A 25210-nucleotide genomic window follows, 5' to 3' on the forward strand; every position below is an offset into this window, starting at 1 on the left:
TCAGCATATGCTGGTAACTCACTACTGTTATGGACTATTGGACTATTTTGGGTTATTTTGCTGAATTCAAGTACCTACAATATTTGGACTGGCATCAAGCATGAAAAGGTCTTTTAAAACATCTTCAAATACAGCTTCTCTAACTTCATTGGAACACCCATCTCTGACAAAACAAAACAACAAAGGGGGATATAAATAAAGGACCATTTTGTAGTGAAATATATATATATTATATATAGTGCAAAATAAAAGACAGACAATAGGAAAAAAAGAATAAAGTTACTGTTGTCCAGCTTGGTCAATATATCTAAAAGCATACCTTGACTTAGTATAATTAACCCTCAAAAAGCTACACACAAAATTACCATGTTACCTATCAACTCTATTCTTAGCATATACATATCCCAAAGAATTGGAAACAGGAATTCAAATTCATACATACTAATACTCATAGCAGCATTATTCACAATGGTCAAAAGTGAGGCCAGGCATAGTGGCATACACCTGTAATCCCAGTACTTGGGAGGTGGAAGCAGGACAATGAGTTTGAGGCCAGTCTGGGATACATGAGTTCAAGGCCAGCTTATACTACATAGTGAGACTCTGTCTCAAAAGAACAACAACAAAAGCAAATAGAAACAACACAAATATCCTTTAATGGTTAAATGAAAAATGTGACACATACAGTATATGTATATAATGGAGTATTGTTCATCCATAAAAAGAATGAAGTATTAATACATGATACAACATGAAAGTACCTAAAATCATAAAGAAGCCAAACAAAAAAGGGTAAATATTGGTATGAAATATTTGGAATAGATAAATCCACACACAGAATACAGAATATAATGTCTGGTGGTTACCAGATGTTAAGAGCAGAGGAGAATGGGAAGCAATGGTAGGCAGCTTCCATTTGGGAAGATGAAATTGTTTTAGAACAAAATAAAGATGGTAAGCTGTCAATTATTGAGTATGAATTTTGAATGCACTAAATGCCACTGAAGTTTTTCACATTATAACAGTTTATTGAGAATTTCACCTCAGTTTTTTAAAATTAGTATCACATGGTTCTTTAATCTCAGCTAGTCTGAAGGCTGAATCAGGTAAACTGCAAATTCATTGGACAACTTAGTGAGTCTTTGTCTCAAGACAAAATTTTAAGAGCTGGGGTGCTTTCTGGGTTTAAGCCCCAGAACAGCATATACACATAAATTCATTGTCAACATCTAAAACCAGGAATCTTTCTTTTCCCTATATTCCTTTGAAATTCTTCTAATCTGTTAAAATGGCAGTGAAGGAGGAGCAGAACATGCCATCTCAAAAGTCCCTTTGGCATATTACTTTGAGCTGATGACAATGGAGAAAGAGCAGATGCAGAATGGGCTCTCTGCTTCCTCCTTTCTGCCCAGATGTACAGTATTTTTTCCTCATGAAAAAGGTGTGGTTGAGGTACCAGAAAGAACAAAACATACTTATTATCAGAGATAGAGTCAAGGTTAAGATGAATGTACACAAACAAATCTTACTAAAAGAACACTTAACTTTCATTAGTTTCCTTCATAGATTTTCTTGTAAGATTTCCACAATTTACTGTCGCTATAATCTATTTTCTTCGTGTAGTCACTTTTCAAAGGTATTACTCTGTTAAGAGTATAATCTTTCAGTCTAACTGCTTCTTTTGGAGTTTTACTTCTTTCCAATGAAGACTTTCCCTAAATATTAGCATGCAGTAACATTTAAATGCTTTCCTTCTTCTATTACAACTATTAACTCAAATTCTAGCTGATAAACCTAAGAAAATAGAGAAAGTTTTTTATTCTCTATTGCAGCTAAAACCAAAACCAAAGAAACACAGAACTGGAATGCATCTATAATTCCAGCACAGTAAGAGACTGAGGCAAGAGGATGGAAGGTGTGAGCCCAGGCTGGGCAACTTAGTGAGAGACCCTGGCTGAAAAGTAAAAAAATTTAAAAGAGCGGGCCACATAGCACAGTATGAAGGTTCTGACTTTAATCTCCAGTACTGGAAATAAAGAGGAAAGAAGGAGAGAGGGAGACAGGGAGAAAGAGAGAGAGGGTAGTGGGAGAGAGGGAAAGAGGGAGAGAGAGGGAGAGAGAAATGGGGGTAGGTGGGGGGAGAGGAAGAAGGAAAAGGAAGACAAGAAAGAGGAAGAGGAAGAGAGGAAGGGAGAGGAAAAGGAGGAAGAGGAGAAAGAAGGAAAGAAGGATGAAGAAGAGGAGAAGGGAAAGGAGGAGGAGGAAGAAGGAAGAGGGGAAAAAAAGAACACAACTGGGTGTGGTGATGCTTATCTATAATTCTAGCACTCTGGGAGGCTGAGATCAGAGAATTATAAATTTGAGCCTGACCTGGGCAACTCAGCAGCTTAGTGAGAGATAGCTCAGTAGAATAAGTGCTTGCCTGGCAAGCGCAAGGTCCTGAGTTCAATCCCTGGTCCTGGGGGGGGGGACCTAGCTGGAGACTGTGATGATTTTTAATGTTGATCTCTCATTCTATTCAACCAAATCATTCTTGCTGAATGATGTGGAGATGGTAAGCCCAGATCCCACATGAGAATAAAGTTATTGTGTTGTAGTTAGTATATGTATATAGCAAGTCAATGATAAGAGAATGTCAAAATCTACACTTACATAAAAGGATTTACTAAACTATAAAGAGGAAATGAGACTAAATATTACGATGTTAATATTCAATTTTTTATGAATGAAAAAGAACAGGGTGCCAAGTTCTGACTGTGCAAAATAAATATGAAACCCTTGAAGAACTACCAGATGCAGAGGAGGGGGAAGGAGGATGATAAGATAGATAAGGGAAAGAGGAAGAAAAGAGGAATGAGGGAAGAAAAAAGGAAGGAAAAGAAAGGAGAGGGAGAGAAGATAGGAGAAGTAAAAGAAAAAAGAGGGGTATGGAAACTACAAAAGGGATATGGAGAAAGAAGAAGAAGAGGGAAAAGAGGGTGGGGAGAACAGCCAGGAGAGTGGCCTAACAAGCAACGAAAAAAGATCTTTATTACCACTTATCATAAAGCAGTAACAGAATAATGAAATTAAGAAAGCCTGAGACAATAAACATAAAATTTCACCAGGACTTTCAAATTCTCTCAACAAGAACTAATTAGTGGAATATAAAGATGCCATACCTCCATGCAGGTTTGCTGATAGTACAAATGGATAGGCCTTCATCCAACTCATTACGGCAATAGTTTCTGGTTGGGTAGGATCTGTGATCTGAACAAACTGGTCTGGAAAATTTCGGTTCAGGTCAAAGTTGTTGCTGTTGTTTCTGCCAATTTCACTTACTGAATCACCTATAGGATAAAAGATTCAATTTAAGATATATTTTACATATACTTTTTTAAATTAAGTTTACTGGTACATTGTAGGTATATATAATGATCACACTCATTATGGTGGATTTGTACCTGTGCAGCAGAAAATGCTCCCCCAGCCCCTGCCAGTCTATTAGCTGCCTGGGTAATAGTTCCCATTGCAGCTTCTGTTACTGTCTTCTAGAAATGGGCACTGTGATGCATAGCTGCTCACTGCGATGCACAGTATAAAAACCAAGCAAAGACAGCTAAGTACTCTACCTCTGCACTTCCCCTCTGCAGTGCCATAAAAACCTCCCTTTCTCCCTGGGCCTTTGTGACCTGACATTTTCATAAGGATAATTCATTTCATATTGGTTTCCTGTTAGTGTCTATCCTACATTAGATAAATCTGCCTCTAAATCCTGGGTGTCATTTCAGTGTTTCTGTTGCTGTTGCATCTATACACGATATAACTTGATTTTTTTCTCTATTCCCTTATTTTAAGCCAACACACATTGCTTCTGCTATCTTACCTAACTATATGAACACATGAGGCTTCATTACTTTCAATCCCCCTATGATGAAAACACAAAGACCACTGAACGCATAGAAGAAAACTCCTGCCCCTTCCAAAGCATAAGCCAAAGCAAAGGCTTTGAAGGCCAAGATGGCAGTGCTGAAAGGCACAAAGAGATCTTCCTGGCACCCATCTCTCTGCAGCCCAAGACACTGCAACTCCAGAGGCAGCCGCGATATCCCTAGACGAGCACCTGCAGGCCAAACAAGCTCGTCCACTATGCCATTATCAAGTTCTCCATGACTACAGTCAGGCATGAAGAAGACAAAAGACAACACACACTCATGTTCTCTCTGTGGATGTCAAGGCCAACAAGCATCAGATCAAACAAGCTGTGAAGAAATGATGTATCTTTTCTACACTGTCTGTACTTTGAGAGGCAAAATCAAATTACATCAAGTTATATTAAAGCATTTCTCAACTGTCAGTAATTCACACAAAATGACACAATCAAAATGCTTGAAGGGGCTGGGGAGATAGCTCGGTAGAATAAGTGCTTGCCTGGCAAGCGCAAGGGCCTGAGTTCTATCCCCAGTTCTGAAAAAAAAAAAAAAAAAAGCTTGAATATTACTGACTAGATGGGGACTCTACTATACTTAAATATATTTCACTAAGATGTAAGGAACAGATCAAATAAAATAAAAATTATAGTATAGGCCAGGTATAGGAGTGTACACCTGTAAATTCCAGCACTCAGGAGGCTGAGACAGGGGGATTGGTGAGAGTTCAAGAACAGCCTGGGCTACAAAGTCAACTCAAGGGCATGAACTGCATGGTGAGACCCTGTCTCAAAAAAAAAAGACAAAAAAAAAAAAAAAACAAACCAACCACCCTCATTATAATAAGCTTATATTAAAGTGAATTCACAAAAGGGTGAAATTTCCTAAGGACACAGTTGAAAACTTAAACTGAGAGAGGAGAAAGATTCACTTTCAACTCATCTGAGTATGTGTCATTTTAGTATGGAGTGAGAACTCTATTACTGACACTATAATGAGAAAACATTGCAGGTGAATGAAGAAAACAACTAGAGGGCTCACAAGAAAGTGTTGGGAGTGGAGTTGGTAGAGGGGATCTGTAAGCCTGACAAAGAATAAAGTCCTCAGGGAAAGAATATTTAAAATATACTAGGATTAACCTACACCTATTTGTCCAAGAGAGTTTCTGTGTATTAGTGGCCAGATGATTGATCCAGTAGGCAGGTATAAGTTATTATGTGGCTGCATATTCATATTATGATGCCTGTTTTACTCACAGGTATTACTGTCTACAAGCAATTGTAAGAAAGTAAACTCCAAAATAGATTTCTTGGGCATACATCAAGATAGTTATTCAGAGAAATTGCAGACATAAGAATAGCTCTAGCACTGCAGGGGATGTAGCTTAAAGAATGGCTCTAAAAAGCTATCTTTTTATAAGAAGAAATATGTTTCTATCCATATTAATAAACAGCAAATGCAGGCAGAAGCTTTTCTATCTGCTAGTCTCCTTTCTGTGTAGGAAAGGTATTTCTAAAGGAAAAAGACACTGGGAGCCTGACGCCTGGCCCAGCCAGAGATGACCAAGGTAGCTGTTACTAATCAGATTTCACCTGTGTAACAAGCTAACCCTTCCTCTCTGTGTGTATTCTTCTTTCAGTTTTTCACAGCCTTTAGCCACCTTCCTTCACTGGGATACCAAGACACTCAAGCCTTTATTTCTTTATTTAACTGCATATAACTCTCAATTGCCATTCTTTGAGTTTCACATGATTTGAATTTTATTCATGTAAGACAGGCCAGACCATTCATCATTGTGTGATGTATATAAAGCTTATATGTAATAGCACTTAAAAACTTAGTAATCACTCTTACTAACTCTAGAATTTTTATAAACTTTCATCTTACAGTAGTTCTTATTAAATTATTACATTGGGAAATTATTTTATAAATGAAAGATGAAACCAAATATATTGAAAGCCAGACTATATTGAACCCAGTTCTGTTCCAATCCTGCTAAGTTAGAGATGTCCCATTCCTCTGCCTCCTCTAGGCAAGCCTACCTCTCTTGGGGCAGCATAGTAAGAGCTGGGAGAGCAGGCATGCACAGGACCCCTTGCAGTATTGCCCCGTGCCATGCCACTGCTTTGGAACTAGCTGACTATGGATCAAAACCTCTACAAACCACGAGCTAAACAAGCCTTTCCCCCTTTAAATTTGGGAGATCAGTATTTTGTCCCAACAATGAGAGAAAAGTAGCAAGACAGGGATGATAAAGAGAATTAAGATGTCTTATGTACATGTACCAACTCAACTGATAATGGGCAGATTAACAGGAAGAAAAACCACAGCAAATTTCTTAACACGCAGAAACACAGGATTGATGTACAAAGTTCAGGGGGTGAGCTCTTGCGCTCCCCTGCACTGATTGGACCTCCCTGGATCAAGCTCAGGTCAGCCCGGTGAGAGAGACCTTCCGCCGCGTCCTCGGGACCCTTTCCGCCCCACTCTCTCTGGAAGCTTCCATCTCTCCCATTCAGCCCAAGCTCATCCCCAGCGAGTTTGTGGGAGAGCTTCTGCGCTCCCCTGTGGCCCCTGGGCCTGGGCACAACAGAGAGGCACCACAGGTTCTCTGTTGCAGCAAAGGGGCACAACAGATTCACTTCCAAGGGCTGCAGCAGGAAGGAGCTGAACACAACTGCTAGACCCAAGCTACATATAACTGGAAAACTCAAACTTAAAAGATCTGCACCCAAATTTCATTAGGTGCTAAGGATATACAAAGTTCAAGAGCTAAAACCGATTATAAGTAACTCTTAAAAACAAATTCTGACCATTTTGTATCTGTGTATTCAAAATGGTTAGGATAGATATATAGCTACATTCTCTTAATTCAAGGAATAGAGGGATTTATTCTAATAGTATTTGTAAGTAGAATATGTCTGCATCTTGTACACCAAATAACCACTAGGAAAGGCAGTATGCAATGTGTTAATTATTGGAACTGTCCTACCAATTCGATTTGAAACTGTCTCATTGCTATTTATTTCTCAATAAAATTATGGAAAAAACCCAAATTCTAGGGAAACAACAAGTTCAATTTCTCTTTTACCCCCCCAAACTATCATGCCAAACAATAAACAAAAGATTAACCATTAAAGCCTCTAATCCCAGCACTTTGGGAGACTGAGGGAGGAGGAATGTGAGTTTGAACCCAGGCTGGGCAACTTACAATTTAATAAGACTTGTCTTGAAATAAAAAATAAAAGTAAACAAAGGTCTATGGATTCAGTACAGCATGAAGGCCCTATACTCTATCCCTCATATTGCAAAACATTAAAAAGAAAGTTAAACATTAATAGTCTGCTATTCTTTACCTTCCTGAGACTTTTCATATCCATCAGGATTCATGGATGGCATAAGGTGAATTCTAGTGTTACGGACCAAATCTGTTACTTCGGGATCTGTTCCAAAGTTCTTACAGAGGTATTCAATGAGGTTCAGTAGCAGTTCTCTTCCAACTACCTCATTACCATGCATATTTCCAATGTACTTAAATTCTGGTTCACCTGAAAACAAAAGAAATACATAGAAGATTTTTCTACCTTTTCAGGTTATCATGAGCTCTTTGTTTTTTCCATAATATGTGTAAAAATCCTGAATCAAAAGTTTAAAGAAAACAAGTATTTTGATAAATCCAAGAAGATCTTCACAAACATCTTATCAAGCAGTTTCCTTACCAACATATATGTATGAAACCACCATATAAAATACACAACACGTGTATAATGTGCCCTATATAATACAAAAATAAAAATAGTATTAGCAGAAAGAATATAATCTATGCACATAGTAAATGCCATACCTAATATGGATTATAAAGGGGGTTTTCTTTTCTGGGAAAAGAAGGGCTACATTTTCTTTCTTCTTTTTTGATTATGTTTACTTAATTCAAGTTATAAATACTATAAATGACTTTTCTGGACTAAGTATAGCAATGTAATAATTAGGCTTGAGAGGCGCTACTAAAACTATATGAGTAGAGGCACTACTAAAATGATATGATTTTAACTATATCAATTACCTGGTTCATGGACACCTGGATTATCAGATATCTCCATGACATAGAGTTCTCTTGATTCTACTGATTTTCCCAATGAGTAAAGCCGAGTGATATTAGGATAGTCATTGGCAAATCTTCTCAAAAAGATTTCCATGTCAGGAAAATGGTGATGGTGAAAATCTTTCGGCTGAATTGGCTGGTGAGAGGATAACGTTCCAGGGGGAATCTTGGGGAGAATAACTGTGCTAGCAGTTGCCAAAATCTCAGTTGTGTCAGGGATTACTGAAGTTGCAGTTGGCCGAAGGGAAAAATCCACTTCTGTGGCTGGTCCTTCTTTCACAGTTATATTATGAATAGTCAATGGCATATACCTAAAAAAAAATTGGGAAAGAGGAAGGCTCAGAGTTAAGACACACAGTGCTTCAGCATTATAAAAATGACATTACCCTTTTCACATTCTTGCACTTAGTAGTATATCAAACTCAAAACTAAGGATGACTGTGTAAACTTAAAAGTTTTAAGATGTTATTTCACAGAATATTTTAGATTTAAGTCTTCAAAGAGTTATTTCTCTTACTAATCTTCTGGGTATCACACACTAAAATGTTCACTAAAAAAAAAAAAAAATCACACTCAAAGGGAATACTATGTTTGTAACCCCTTTGTAACTGTTGTTACAATGCTCAAAGCAATGAACTTAGAATTGTTTGTAGTGCTTTATCAGACTGACTTTTTTTCTGACTTCTAACATTTTGCCCAAATAGTAAAGTTCAAATTAAAGATTATCAATTAAATCCTTATAAAAGTGAAGTTCCAGAAATTTTTCCAGGGAAAGTGGGAAACCATCTCTTTAAAATGTTAGAAAGCTGAGAGTAAAACAGTTGTTCAAACATCATTTACACAACCAGTGGTTTCTTTTATTCAGGTATTTATCTTTGAGGCAACATTTTACACAGCTGAGCCTCTTGTTAAGCTTCTGAAATTGTCCTTCCTCAGAATGCTGTATTTATGCAATACACTGTTGGACTGTGTGGCAAAAGCTTCCACATTATGTTTTCAAAATAAAAAGAGAAAAATCAGAAAATAAAGAAAAACCCAGACACAATGATTAACATTATTAGACTGTCTTAGATACAAAATACAGGTCTGACACTTTTGCTGAGTCTTGTTTATGTTCTTACCCAGTTGAAAGTGCTGTAAGATTATAACTTCCAGGAACAAGTAATCTGTGGAAATCACCAAATCTGCCTGTTGTGATGTTATGATTAATACCAGCCACCGAAATGGTTGCATTCTCTAATCCAGATCCTGTTACTGAATCTTTAACAAATCCTTTAATTCCAATGTGGACCTAAAAAAACATGCATCAAAACTTAGAGACAATCAATTTAGAAGCAAAGAACATAATAAGCTCTCTGCACTGATGCTAGACTTTCTATTAAAAAAAAGCTTAATTACCTAAGATTTCCAAATATTTTTCAATCTCTTTAAATATAGATAAAAGTATGAAAGCCTTAAACAAGAGTCATATGTGTTAGAACTCTACATTAGTAAACTACTTATGAAGTTTCCTCTTTAAAGCTAGGCTTCTAATTGTCTCAACAAACTACTTCTGGCACATATAATAACTGTATTAGCTTGTCTGATATTTAAATTAAATTGATATTTCTGGTTTATATAATGATCAAAGCTCTCTAAAAAAATGAACATATGATATTATAAGAACCTGGCAGTATGAATTTGTGTTTTTATTTCCTTTTTAATTACTGTATGCATGCATGTGTGGTGGGAATTGGACTTCATGCATACCAAGCATACACTCTCCCAGCAAGCTATACTCCCAACCCCCCATAGTATACATTTGGCTAATTATGTAATTGTTCTTTTTCCATTTTTGGTACTGAGAATTTAAAAAATAATTTTTAAAATTATAATAATTTTTTAATAATTGCTCACTCTACCACTGAGCAAAATTTCTAGCCCCTAATTTGGTTCATTATTTTGATCTATAAAAGTGTTTTAACACAGGTAAAGGACACCTTGGGAACAGAAAGCTAGAGGGGCAGGCCAAAGAGGCAGTGCTAAAATATGTTTGAATAGACTATAATAATTCTAAAACTAATCTGTAATCTCAAATAATAGAAACAGATGATAAAGAAAATCCAATATAGATTACCATTCACATGCAGCCCAATTTCTCCCTAATTTAATCCATAATTTATATAGCCCAATCTCCCACTCAGCTGTTTTTACCTTTTCAATCAATGTAATCAGAGATTCACGATTGTTCTCCCATTCCTGTCGAAGCTGAGAAGCAGGTGGGTACTTGCAACAAGATAATTCTAATGTGATCTCAAAACAATTGGCCCATACATAATTGTAATCTTGCATACCACCTGTAACATAAAGGGAAAAAAAAGTTTACTTCCAGAAGGAAAGGATTTTTTTAAAAAAATTTATTTATTTATTTGTTACAGGGTCTCGACTCAGTTCAGACTTGTAGTGATCTTCCTGTCTCAGACTCACCAGTGCTGGGATTACAAGTGTGCACTAGCACACCTAGTTCTGTGGACCTGCATGGCATGTGGTACCAGGGATAAAACTCAGGTTCTTGTGCTTGCCAACCAGGTGCTTATATGGTTGAGCTATCTCCCCAGCCAGAAGGAAAGGAATTTTACCCTCCAAAAAACTGGAGAGACTAAATCAATCATCTCTTCTATGTATAAATTTTCTTTTTACTAAATTGTTTGACATTGGAGAAGTCTCCTTAATTTTAGAAGAGGCCAAGATGGAAGGTTAAGTGGATATATATTTAAGAGAAATACACATAAAGTCATAAACTTAACTGGTAGGATGAACAGTTATAAACAGTGCAAATGCAAAAACAAAAACAAAAAACAAATCGGGGGCTGGGGAGATGGCTCAGTGGAATAAGCACTTCCCTGGCAAGCGCAAGGATCTGAGTTCAATCCCTGGTTCCACAAAAAAGAAAAAAAAAAAAAAACCAGTGCAAATATCAGTCACAATAATAATAACAGCTGTATATTTGAGTGTTTGCTATATCCAAGAAAGGTATGAAAAGCTTTATGTATATTAATACTTAAACTTTACAGCAGTTACAGGTAGCAGGGATTACTTTAGCCTATCTTATAGGTGCATGAAGTCAGGCATGAGGGTAAGAATTATAACAGAATGACAATGAACAAATGAAGAGTACACATCTTCAGGCTGTGAAGGATATTCACACCAAGCCATCATTAACGAACTTACTATTCTAATCGCACTATCCTTTATCAGGAAAATAAGATTAAAAAAAAAAAGATTGTATTTAGGTTGGTCCTACTACATGAATCAAGGAAAAATATTCTTTCAAATGTGTTACTTAAAGTTAATCTTCTGGAAGATTAAATAAGTAAAGACTCTTGAAGAGAGAGGAGTAAGCAAAGACTTCATGAACAAAACCCCAATTGCATAGGAAATATTGCAAAGAATCAACAACTGGGATCTCATCATGTTAAAAAGATTTTTAAAAAAGAGTTGCACAGTAAAAGAAACCACCAACAAAGTGAAGAGATAACCCACAGAGTAGGAAATATTTTTTGACCACTTATCCCTCAATTAACTATTATCTAAAATATATAAAGAACTCAAAAAAAATCAGATCCCTCAAATTTAATGAAAGATAAAATTAAAAGGGGAATAAGTAACCATAGTCAAACACCTTTACTACTTTACAAGTCTATACGTTCAGCTTGTAGAAAGTCTTTTACTGTGTCATTCCTGTCACTTGATTTTCTCACATCTTGTTGCAGGAGGATGAACACTGTAGAGTGGGGAGGAGAGCAGGCATCACATTTTTAAGATCTGACCTTGCTCCTGAAAGGTGGGTAGGGAAATATTTATAAAGTAGGACGGTTTCCCAAACCCTTTTTTTTGCATGTGAAATGGGCCCCAACTTCAGTCACTTTCTTCTAATTATACCTGAAAGATACAAGCGTAGGTTTGGCTCAGTCACTTGCCCACCACTCATCAAAATTCTCCTATATACTTAAGCCTGGCAAGATGGACTTCTCCTTTCCTAAGCTCTCCCCCAAAAGACTTACCCCTTCTCTGATAGGGCAAAGTAAAAGTGTGAATTTTGGGGGTGAGCTTTCTCTATCCCAGTGCATCTCTGAAGATGTTGAATGGAATCTTGATCAGAAGGGGAGGAAATAATTTCCCTTTCATTGGCTCAGCACATATATGCTTGACTCACAGATTCTTCTGCCACTTATGAGCTGAGAAACCTCTGGCATTAACATGGGTCTTTATTTACTGAAAACTGAGTGTTACATAAACACAAAGCATTCTCAAAAAGTCTCTCAAATTTTGTGATGCTTAAAAATATATGTTGCTTTGACTATAAGAGAAAAGGCAGGCAGAAAATACTTAAAACTATTGCAGCTGCCCAATCTTGGACTTTTGGCCTCCAAAAATATGAGCTAAGTAAGTTTCTTTTCTGTGTCCAAATTCAGGTATCTTGTTACAGCAATACAAAACAGTAACATGATTGTATTCACATTGTTGTACAGAAGATCTCTATAACTTTTTCATCCTGCAAAACTGAAACTCTGAAACAAATAACTCTCCTTTCACTTCCCTCAACAGCCCCTCATAACTGCTTTCCTAGAGTTTGACTACTTTAGATATCTCATAGAAGTGGATACGAATAATTTTGCCTCTTTGTCATTGGCTTATTTCACTTAGCATTTGTGGTCAAAATGCAGTGGTCACTGTATAAAACACTACACTAAGACCACTGGGATTTATAAATAAGAAACATACTAGTGTTTAGAGTCTTGATGAGAAAAAACAGAGAACACATAAAAATAACTTCCGAAACAATGTAAATACAAACTAATCTTTTATCTACATAAAATTTAGTAGCTATGTTATTGCAAACAGCTAACTCACATTCTAATTATGCCAAAATGTAGTGAACTAGACTACTTGCAACATTATAATAACTACAGGAGTCTTCACATTCTTTCTTCTCTGTGGTGCACTAATTAATGGTCAACTTGAGTGGTAACTCCCAGGTGAACTGAGTCAGCATCGTGCTGTTCTGGGCATGGATGAATTACCACCTGAGGATTGTTGCCCAAATGACGTAAAGGGAGAATGGGAGGGAAAGACTGCACGATGTTGATTTTCCTGGAGAAGCCTGGCACAGCTGATTTTTCTGATAGGAATTTGGCTCCTCTCAGAGGAGCATGGGTCCTTGCTATCACTGGAGATGGCTGCTGTTCTCTTCTAGGGAGCTCTGGTCTTTGCCTTGAGCACAGCTGCCTGGGTCCAGCACAGATCTCTCAGTCTTGTGGCACAGATCCATTACAAACACATATGTGTGTGTGCAACTTTCTAGCTTTCACGACTGGCCTTTTGGCCTTCCTGGTACAGATCCCTGATATGGACTTGCACAGAACATTGCCATTGGTGCTAGCCCTTCAGCTGGACTCCTGCAGGTCCATGTGCTGGGATCCAGGCTCTCGGTTGGCTGGATTCTTCTGGACTCTAGCATGCATACAGATCTCTTGCATTCCTCTGCATTTGACTTTTTGGCTGAACATCATAAAATGGTCCTATAAATTATGTGTGCTGTAATAAATCTATTCCCTTAAAAACCAACAGTCTGCACCTTGATTGTTTTACTTCCATTGCAATTTAGGAAATAGCTACTAGCTAAGAGGCAGCAAGATCAAGTTTATAGTAATGTTTTCAAATGTTGTATAATCCATTTTTAGATGTAACTTTAACAGGACCATAACTAGCTAGGTCAGTGACACAACTATATCCTCAGGGTAGTAGACAGGGAGAAAGGACAAGTCTTTACAAAATAAGACTTAAATTCAGGAGAGTAAAACACATTCAGTGGTCTCTTGTCCTACAGATCACACACTATAGACTGATTTTCTTAAGCATAACTCCATGAACAATCTAAAGATAAGATTCTTAGAAAGAAACTTCTTTTCCCAGGTCATATGAATTTGGGAAAATAGAATAATGAATACTATAACTAGTTGTAATATTAATATTAGCTTCACAGTGTAAAACCTAGTAGAAATTATCAGTTAAATATTGAAATAGGCTGGGTATGGGGCCATATATCTGTAATCCCAGCACTCGGGAGAATAAGGCAAGAGGATCACTGTGAGTTTAAGGACAGCCAGGGCTACAGAGAGTTCAAGGGCAGCCTGAGCTACATAGCAAGACCCTATCTGAAAACAAAACAAAATAAAATAAACAAAAAAACTTGAAGTACATTCCTCAAATTTTCCTTTGATAAGACTATATTTAATTAAATAAAAAACATGTAAAATTATATTGAAAATTTAAAAAATAATTGAAAAACAATAGAATAACCAGGATCTTTACTATATTTCAGCAATAGTCAAAAGATACAACACAAAAAAGATCCCAACAATTCACAAAAAGTGTAACACCAAATATAATAAAATCTATAAAAGACTATCATAAACTTTAACTAAAAGATATAGATTTTAGTAGAGTCTTATGCCTCTAGGGAGAAAGTTCATAAAGATACCAAATTCTCCCAAATTAATTTCTAAATATTATGCAAAAAGTAGATTTTTATTGAAATTGGGTAACATGATCTAGGAGTTAATTTGGAAAAATAACTGAGAATTTCTCAGAAATGGGTCAGAATATCCAAGAAAACATTAAAAAAAAAAAGAACAGTATGAGTAGATTTATAATGTCATTTAGTTACATACATATTTGGCTGTCTTGTTTTTTTCGAGATGGGTCCTACTGTGTAGGACCTTGAACTGACCTTGAACTCCTAGAGATTCTCCTGTAGGTGCATACTACCACACTCAGCATTTATAAGACTATACTACTAAAGCATAAGGCAGTTCATTTGAGATGTCAAAGTAAACAGACCAGTAGAAGAAAACAGATGACCATAATAAAAACAAAATCATTTAGAATATGATAAAGGAGTGCCAGCAAGATAGCTCAGGGGTCTAAAGCGCCTGCTTAGGCAAGCTCAAGCAAGCACAGGGACCATGGTTCGATCCCTGACACCACATGCCACACCAGCCCCACCCCAAGGGTGGGCTGAGCCAGCCACAGAGTCTGGGTGTTAGTGGTGTACACCTATAATCCCAGCATTGGGGAGGCTGAAAATAGGAGGATCACTGTGAGTCTGAGCTGCAGAGTGAGATCCTGTAACAACCAAATACATTTAAAAAAAAGAATATGATAAAGGAAACCAATAAAACCAGTGTGAGAAATATAACAACTATTAACATGTATGAAACTGGTTAAATAGGTGGCAAAAAATACAGAAGCTTTATCCTATATCACACCAAATAAACTCTTTAATCCATATGGAATGGAATGTAAAAATGAAATAATGAACAAAACTAGAAGGCAGTACAAGCCTTCCTTCCCAGAATCCGATTCTGGGCTGGGGAGGACATTCAGTGGTGCGTGTGCTTGCCAAGCATGTGCAAGGCCCAGGGTCCATTCCCAGTACCTCAAGGATATAAACTACAAATAATGATAGATTTGACTACCTAAAGTTTATAAAATTTCTTAAAAATACTATTACAAAATTATAAAGAAAATAGAAAACTAAGATAAAAATAAAGGATTATAAAATTTTGGGGGTAAGAATTAGAAACATATGTATAAAAATCTTAAAAATATGTATGACCTTAACACAGATTTTTTTTTTTTTGAATCTATTCTCAGATAATACTTACGAAGACTATACCTACTGAGACTATAGTGTTTAAACTGAAGGAAAATAAAACTGGAAACCATCCTAAATGTCCAAAAATGAAGGAGGTCCAGTTATCTTTTTATGTCCTTATTTACCATGTAGATTGGGAGACTCTCGAAGTTTGAGACTTGGTCATATTACAAAAATGAAGATGCTTACAAAAGGAATCTCTGGGGAGATGGCTCAGTAGAATAAGTGCTTCCCTGGCAAGCTCAAGGGCCTGATTTCAATCCCTGGTCCCCGCCTCCCTCAAAAAAAAAAAAAAAAAAAAAAAAAATCTGATAAAGTTGTTTAGAAAGCCCTAGATAACTCCTGAGCAGCACATGTGTATGTCTGCCCTTAAACAGCACACCAAAAGCATTAGGACTTGCACTACAGAACATGCTACTACCTAGTTTCTAAACTGTTTTTGCAACAAATTGCCAGGAACAAGTTGACAGACATGAGCTCCAAGATGACCCAGATGGTAGAATTAACAAGCTAACCTTAAAGCATATTATAGCCATTCTCTAAGGAAGTTAAACATCTTTAAAATGCACTGAAACAAAAAAAGGGAAAACACAAAAAGACCAAAATGCAAATGTTAAAACTAAAACAAAAAAATGTGATAACCAAATCAAAAATTTATTTGGTATGTTCAACAGAGGAATGGCAATGACTAGAGGAAAGAGAGAGTTGTCTTGACAATAACAGAAATTTCCTAGCCTAAAGAGAGACAGAAAGGAAAAGAGACTGAAAGAAAAAAAGAGGATTTGGGAATATGGCTCAGTGCTTGCCTAACAGGTGTGAGAACAAGGAGGAGGAGCAGGGGAAAGAGGAGGAGGAAGTGGTAGGGAAGAAGGGGCAACTATATTAGTAGTAGATACAGTAGAGCTCAAAACAAAACTATCAGGTAGACATTACAAATGATAAAAAGATTAATTCATCAAGACAACATAATCCTGTATGTATATACATCCAAAAACAGAACTAAAACTAATACTAAAAGGAAAAAAGGGGGTTGGCCAGATAGCTCAGCAGACTAAAGCACCTGCTTAGGCAGGCGCAAGGACCAGAGTTCAATCCCCAAGGTGCCGTACTGGCCCTGCCTCCGAGGTGCACTGAGAAAGCGATTGAGACTAGGTGTGGTGGCACGTGCCTGTAATCCCAGCACTCAGGAGGCTGAAAACAGGAGGATCACTACAAGTCTGATCTGTGTGGTGAAACCCTATAGACCCTGTTCTAAATACATAAAAAATAAATGAAAATAAAATAAAAGGAATAATGGACAAATCCATACTAACTTTAACATTCTTCTTACTAATCAACAGAACAAGTATCCAGAAAAATCATCAAAATACAAAGGAATTCAGTAATATCACCAACTAACTAGATCAGAATGATGTTCATGCTATATGCCACTCAACAACACCAGAATATATGTCTTTTCAAGTACATATAAAATACTTCTGGCCTTTTGGGTTCTCTCTTCCTCTCCCAACACAGTGGCCTCAGCAAAAAAAAAAAGAAGAAGGAAAGACCATCTCCCTAACAGACTTTCTCACTGAGGATGGAGGAACTTGTGGAGGAATCACCTATGTCCCCAAACCAGTCAGCTGGGCTGATAAAAGAGATGATCTGGAAGGAGATGTTTCAACCGCTTGGCACATTAACGATGATGATGTGTATAGGGCACCTCCAACTGACTGTTCCATCCTTCCCACTCTTCCATGGGCTGCTCAAAAACCCAACATCAACCACAGCCATCTTCCTAAATCACCACCTACACTTTTCCCAAGGAACCTGCCCTAAGAAGTGACGAAGAGTCTATTAAGGAATTCTCTATAGTAGTAAGTATCAGTACAGTCCATTTGCCACATGAACACAGCAATCCACATAGGTTGAAAGGCTTTGGTTATGTTGAGTTTGAGGACCAGGATTCCCTGCTCAGTTCCCTGAGTCTCAAGAGTATCTAGGTAACAGGAGAATTTGTGTGGCTGTTGCTGATCAAGCACAGAATAAATACATGAATGATTGTTCTTTTGGGCTAGATAAAAAAATCAAGATTCTGACAAAACAGACACAGACTAGGGGGTCTGTCATGCCATAGACAGCTTTGACAACTACCCACCAAGAAGAGGTGATGATAGCTTTGGAGACAAGTATCAAGATTATGATTCAGATCAGTACTGTGATGAGTGTTGGGATCAGGATGGATATCGTAATGGCCCACACTGGGATATGGATCAACACAGAGGCCAAGATCACTATGATGACTGAGGTAGCAAAGATTATGATAGAGGCTATGATTCCAGAATAGGCAGCAACAGAAAAGCCTTTGGTAGTGGTTACTGTAGAGATGACGATTATAGAGGAAGAGGAGACCAATATGAAGATCGCTATGACAGATGGGATTATCAGCCCTGGGGTTCCAGAGATGATTGCTCCTGGGATGATTCCAGCTGTGATGACAGAGGTCCCCCCAAAGCCCCAAACTGAACTTAAGGCCTTAGAGTGCTCCTAGGGAAGATAATTTCTCCACTAGCACCACCCAGTTGTTGAGGGCTCCTATCTTTGGAGAGGCAAAGCCTGTTGACAAGGCTGCTAGAGAAAGAAGTGGAAGAGCAGCTACAAAAGGAGCAGGAGAAATTGCGGCATCAGCTGGATGAGCTGATGGCAGAATGACGGCCTCGGGAGAGGCACCCAAGCTGGCAGAGTGAAGAGACTTAGGAACAGGAAAGGTCAAGGACTGGAAGTGGATCATCACAGACCAGGATCTGATCATTACAGACTAGGATCTCGGCTCCATCTGGCAGAAGTAAGTCAGACCAGGATGCCCAAAGGAGAGTGAGAGAGAAGTCTCTAGAAAATAAAATACTCAATAAGAAGGAAGACTGTCACTCTCCAACTTCTAAGGCTCCCAAACCTGATCAGCCTCTAAAAGTAATGCCAGCCCCTCCACCAAGAGAGAATGCAAGGGTGGAGCAAAGTTCTAACCCTCCTGACTCAATTTCAGAGCTCAGACACAGCACACCAATCCTCTACAAGTGGTGGGAGGAAACTAGCTCCAACTCAGACTGCTGAGGAGGGACCAGCAAGAAAAGTAAATAAAAATAATGAGGCTAGTACCCAAAAAGGCCAAACTGGGAACCCCAACCATGGTCCAGGAGATGGAGGGAACAAGGACCACTGGAAGAAGTTAGATAGGAAAGATGGCAAAAAGAATCAAGACTCTTTCTAGATCTGCACCTGAGTCAAAGAAACCTGAGGAAAATCCAGCCTCCAAGTTCAGTTCTGCAAGCAAGTACATTGCTTTCTCCATGGATGGTGAAGATAAAAACAAGGGAGAAGACTACACTGAATAGACCTGTGCTTTCTCCACTCTGCAACATTAGAAAGCAAATCAAACCTCCATTCAGTCAAGGCAAAATAAAACTCACCATCTCCTGGAGATGTTTCCTATCCTTTTTTTTAAGAAATAAAATGAAATTCTATTTTAAAGGCTGCTGCAGCCTTTAAAATATTGAAATAACTGGAGAATTGCCAATATAGCCAGCAAGACAGACTACAGCTTTTCAATGGAAAAACTGTGTGTTCTTTGGATACCATGCAGTTGCCTGTGTGATTAGTGCCTAGGGGCCTCCAATTAGCAGAAATAATATGACAATATTAATATTATGACAATAATATGATATCTGGAGTAGTTAAGCATAGGGGAAGGATAAGGAACAGTGAAAGCTCTATCTTTACACTCTTACTGTGTTGTGACATATATGAATTCTCAAGAATTATGTGAATAAATTTTCCATCCTTGGAAAGGTAGATTTACTTTTTCAAATAGTTTTGTCGCCAGGAGCCTGCCAACCCTTCTTCTTTTAATTCTGAGTTGTACGGGCCAGCCTAGGGGAAATTTCTTTATTTGTTACCACCCAGAGAGGTCAGGCTACTGAAGAATATGATTACTCAGGGACCAAAATAATGGGGAAATTGCCCTTGGAGGAGAGGTTTTGGGGAGTGATGGATTATTTTGCACCAGGTAGTAGGGGGAAATAGTGTAATCCTCCAGTAAACATGATAAGTGGTTATTTCCTGGTGCAGGAAGCACTTAAGGATCATGAGAATTCCCAACCTTGTGTCCTGATTTTGCCCTTTCTTTTATCCTTTGTCAAAATTGAAACACATTCACATTCTTTTGAACCTTGAAGCTTTAACAAATTCAGACACTTGGGACTGGTCGTGATGGCGCACACCTGTCATCTCAGCACTTGGGAGGCTGAGGTAGAAGGATGGCTGCAAGTTCAAGGTCAGCCTGGGATACAAAGTGAGTTCAAGGCCAGTCTGGACAATATAGTAGTGAGACCCTGTCTCAAGAAAACAAAATTTTGTTTCAGACTTTCACCATCTCATGTTCTTCCTGATACTCTCTCACCTCCCAAAGACTAAGCTCTAGATGTGTCACAGGTGTGACCTCTTAGTCATTTCTGTCACTGGATACTGTGACATGAATCACTGCTTTTCTCAAACAAATCAGCTCCTTGTCTTTCAATTCCTTCCTTCCTTCATCCATACCTGCTCCCACTGGTCTGAACCTCTTTAGTAGATCTAAATACTCTAGGTTGATCTTTGGTGATAAATAAGTAGATAAATAAGGACAGTTACACTGAAGCTTTTACAACTTTGATTGGGGGAGATAAGGGTTTACTTTGTTTTTAATAAGTTTTCACTGAAATCCCACACCAATGCTTGGATCTATAATACGGCCTAGATCAGTGTGGCTTTCTGTTTATGGGAGGGGATATGGTTTTAGGCTTCTCTTGACAGAATAAATGATAAAGAACTATTTTATAAGGTCCCAGTTTCTCTTGCAACACAACAGCTTATTTTTATGTGCTCCTTTGTTGGGGGTCAGCATGGTAGTTGGTATTTTCCCCCAGTGTGCGCAGTATTGGTGCTGTTGATCATGATGCTTGTTCTCTTTATTTGCAAGCCCTTCTCCCACTGGTCCTAGGTTTGAGCCTCTCTAGCCTTTCAGAGGATGTGTGTGTGTCTGTGTGCGTGTGGGTGTGTGTGCGTGCACGCGTGCGTGCATGCTGCAGCAGTGGCCATAATAAGTGATTTATCCAGTGGACAAAGGTATACCCAATGAATTACCCTTAATTGGTAGGGTTGGCTAGTAACTAGGAAGTTTGCTTCTAGACATACCCAAAGTTGAATGGGTTTGCTTTTTAAACCACTGGTTGTAGCTAATGAAAAGGTAAGAGTTCATCCGCTTTATGTCTGCTCTCCTACCAAATAGCTACATCCAGAAAAGCTATTTTGTCCCACTGCACTTCTTTGCCCCAACTAAATATTAGCAGGGATTGGTTTATGTCCCACTCCTGGATACATGTAAAATTTGCACAAAAATATCTTCTATGAAAATGATTTGTAATCTATGGATTTACTACCTGGGAAATGTCTTGAGATGTAAAATCCCATCCTTTGGGTTGTAGGATTTTTTGTTTTTTCCAAATAAATCTGATGTTTAAAACTCAGAAAGAAAAAAAAAAAATCACTGCTGGGTGTGGTAGTGCACATCTGTAATCCCAGCACTCAGGAGGCTGAGGTCAGCCTGGGATACACAGTGAGTTAAAGCCTGAACTGCATGGTAAGACCCTGTCTTAATCAATCAATAAAATAAAGTAGAACAAAATAAAATATTCACCAAGCAAACCACGTTCTAGATTGTAAAACAAATTTAATAAATTTAAAAGAACCGAAATCTTACGAATTATGTGCTCTGAAAATGATGGGATTAAGGGACTGGGAAGATGGCTCAGTAGAATAAGCACTTGCCTGGCAAGCACAAGGACCTGAGTTCAATCCCTGGATCCACAAAAAAAAAAAAAAAAAAAAAATCACAAAGTAAATTCATGACAGTAAAACCACAAAAAAAAAAAAAAAAAAAAAAAAAAAAAAAAAAAAAAAGATGCGATTAAGTAGAAGTAACAAAAACATGTACATACTATCCTTCTCTTGAAACAATATCATGAAAGTAAAGTACCGTAATGAACTGATCTGAAAGCCAACAGGTGAGCTGTGATGCCTACCTTAAGATATATTTTTCTGAACTAGTAAGAGTCAATGTTAGAAGAGGAATAAATGAATTCTTACTCCACAAGACAAAAAGATAAACTTAGCTTTAGAATATAAAAGAGTTCACCAACTTCAAGTTCTAATTTAGATATTCCTTTTAAAGATTTTTTTTTCTTCTTAAAAACATGGAAACAAATCAGATCATTAGCTGTCTTGGCTATGAATATTTAAGAATTTTTGAGATGCCACAGGGAGGCATTACAGTATTTTGGTGGTGCTGGAGAGGAAAACTATGGCCTCAAATATGCTAGGCTACTTTACCACTGAGCTACATACCAGCCCATTTCATAAGTTTTAAAGTTAGTATCCAAAAGTTTTCATATTAAATTTAAATAATTGTAAACAAAATAATACATTGCATAATATACATTTTAAAATAAAATGTTGACATTATATTAAATGTAACAGAATAAGTGAAAAGACCCTAAGATCTGATAAAGTCATCCTTTAAAAATTACATTAATTTATTTATTTTTATTTATTTTTTAATTGGTATCAGGAATTGAACTCAGGACCTTCCACTTGCCAGGCAGGTGCTGTGCTGCCTATTCTTTTAATAGTAAGAATTTTACAACTTTTTTTTCCTCCTTTAACTTTTATTAGCCATTCCACTTCCCAGAGTTTAATTTAAAGATGATATACCTACATGCCTCTATCAATCTTCAAACACTTCAATCTATAATGTATGCATTTGCTTTTTTCTCAATTTTCTATGGGTATAATGGTCAAATTATTACATTTTTGTCTTCTAGATTAAATTACAATAACCACTGAAATAAAATTTATCACAAAGGTCTACTTTCATTATAAATTTTTATAAATAAGAAAAAAATAACTACTACAAACAGATGCTTTTAAAAATTCTGAGTTGTACCACCAATTTTTCTCTCTTCATTTGTGTATTTGGATACCTGAAACCAAGGCTAGTTCCATATCCTACACTGCATTATGTTTTATCCTATACCTATGTACCCATGATATAGTTTAATTTTTAAAGGTACAGTAAGAGATTAAAAATAACTGACTGGATAGGATGGCTTGTATCTGTAATCCAGCACTCCAGGAGGCTCAGACAGGAGGATTACAAATTCAAGCCCAGCCTGGGTAACAGTGATTTAGTAAAATCCTGATTCAAAATAACACATTTTTTAAAAAGGGCTGAGGATGTAGCTCACCATAGAAAGGCCCTGGGTTGAATCCCTAATCCTAGGGGGAAAAGCTTAATAATCACTAATAATAAAGTATAACACATTATAGCAATACATTACAATAAATGTTACATGAATGTGGTCTCTTGCCCTCAAAATATCTTCCTGTGATGTCAGCACCCTTCCTGTGGTTATGTAAGATGATGTGATATGGCCTCAAGCTGCTATGTCAGGATTACTGGAACTCAAGCTCTGCAATACCTCAACAGGCATCTGATAAACAAAAGAGAAATGGGCAAGCAGCATATACAGTACAGATTTGCTAGGCGGAGAGATGATTCATGTTCCGGACAAGACACAACAAGACAACACAAGATCTCATCATCTATTCTGAATAGCACGCGACTTAAAGCTTCTGAATAACATCTGGAATCTTGCATTTAATATTTTCAAACCACGGCTGGCCACAGCAGAGTGAAATATCAAAAAGTGAAATTGTAGATAAGGAAGAACTACTTAATATTTCAAAGGATAATGAGAAATTCTCGAAATTTTAACTTGTTAATTTTTTATAGCTAGTAAGAGAGTTAAGTGGTAATACTACACTAAAATATTTTTAAATGGTAACGAGCATACTGTTCATAAAAAAATTCAGGTGGAATATCTGAGTCAAGTAAGAAGAAAACAGCGGTTGCCTTAAAAAAAAAAAAAAAAAGCTAAAAGTCCTAATCTTTAAATTCAAATTGGCCAAATCTCAACTGGTGGTACACAGCTGTAATCTCAGCACTCAAGAGGCTGAGGCAGAAGGACTATTGTGAGTTTGAGGCCAGACTGGACTACATAAGTGAACTCAGGGCCAGCCTACACTACATAGCAAGGCCCTGTCTCACCCTCGCCCCCTGGAAGTTTTAACTGAACTTGGTCTTTGTATTCTGAATAACTTATCTTGTAAAAATCTATTTCCTTCAACACTCCCAATAGATACATATTTGTTAGTGATATGATTCTATAGAACTAAACTAAATTACACAGTCCTGCCCATTTTTGTTCTAACTTGGTCAATACTAATTTACTCAGCTCTTTGAAACCACACTTTCCTGTTATAAAAAAAAAAAAAAAAAAAAAGCATTGTCCCATATTCTATCACCTGAGCTGAACAGAAAAAAAAAAAAAAAAAGAGGGGAGCACATCTAATTTATAGACACTGGCTCTAAATATTTGGAGGCTAAACTCTAAATGGTGGTGTTTGTTTCTCTTAACTTTGAGGCGAGCCTATTATCACATTACAAAGTACACAAGTGTACCGCTTCTAAAGGTCAGGTTTTATATTAGCTTATATTTCAGTTTACTAAAGCAAACTTGTGACTCAAGTAGAAGGAAATACTCTGTTTGAATACAGTATTACCTTTTTTTTTCTTTTAAATTAGCACTTTGATTTTTTAGAAAGAAAAAGATTTAATCAGCTCTTTAAGATCTAAAAGCACTTTAAGTGCTTGCCTGGCAAGTGCAAGGGCCTGAGTTCAATCCCCGGTTCCGGAAAAAAAAAAAAAAAAAAAAAAGATTATCAGTGATAATATTAAAACATGAACAGGCAGAGAACTAGTATCTGAACCATCAGCAGTCCTTATTGAAGACATCTGGCACAAAATGTCTTAGTGCACCTACTTTGGGATGAAAAAGCATCTATTGTTTCATTTATATATAAGTTCTAGTTGAATTTCTGGCTCTAATGTCAGGAAACAAAATCAATTCATTTTTCAAAATCATGTGTCCCACCATGTTTTCCAGATGTCTCAAACTCTTAAATCTGTTTCTCATTTGACCTCTCCAACAAGCTTCATAATCTATTTTCTAACTGTCCACTGTGTATTTATGACTAGTACATCAGGTACCACTTTGAAATTTTATTCTTATTCCATCAAAAGAACACACACACACACACACACACACACACACATTCAAATAGTTTTCCCTTTCCCCTTACCATTTTTACTACTTAAGCTCAAATCCCTCAAGGTCATATCTTTGAGTCCTCCTTTCTTGGACATTCTCTTTTACCATTTCACCAGCAGTCAATCCTGTAATTCTCGCACACTTTCGTATGTATTTCATTTTTTTTTATTCTCACTCATCCATGTGAAATCTTTTTTTTTTTAAATTTTATTTATTTACGAGAGAGAGAGAGAGAGAGAGAGAGAGAGAGAGAGAG

At 37.2% G+C, this 25210-nt stretch overlaps 1 protein-coding gene and 1 pseudogene across 1 annotated transcript in view; one reads left to right on the forward strand and one right to left on the reverse strand.

Annotated features, from left to right (window-relative positions):
• The window catches only part of Cpd (carboxypeptidase D), a 77272-nt gene that overhangs the window by 34960 nt on the left and 17102 nt on the right, over positions 1 to 25210 (reverse strand). The window contains exons 3-7 of the mRNA XM_004635484.2: positions 10204 to 10346; positions 9132 to 9301; positions 7972 to 8321; positions 7265 to 7456; positions 3162 to 3329 (exon numbers count right to left, since the gene is read on the reverse strand). Coding sequence (XP_004635541.1) covers positions 3162 to 3329; positions 7265 to 7456; positions 7972 to 8321; positions 9132 to 9301; positions 10204 to 10346 — 1023 coding nt within the window. The remainder of the gene's footprint in view (positions 1 to 3161; positions 3330 to 7264; positions 7457 to 7971; positions 8322 to 9131; positions 9302 to 10203; positions 10347 to 25210) is intronic.
• On the forward strand, positions 17159 to 19083 carry LOC105742763 (annotated as a pseudogene).

Source organism: Octodon degus, unplaced genomic scaffold (genome assembly GCF_000260255.1).
Source record: "Octodon degus isolate 3935 unplaced genomic scaffold, OctDeg1.0 scaffold00072, whole genome shotgun sequence".
Classification (NCBI taxonomy): domain Eukaryota; kingdom Metazoa; phylum Chordata; class Mammalia; order Rodentia; family Octodontidae; genus Octodon; species Octodon degus.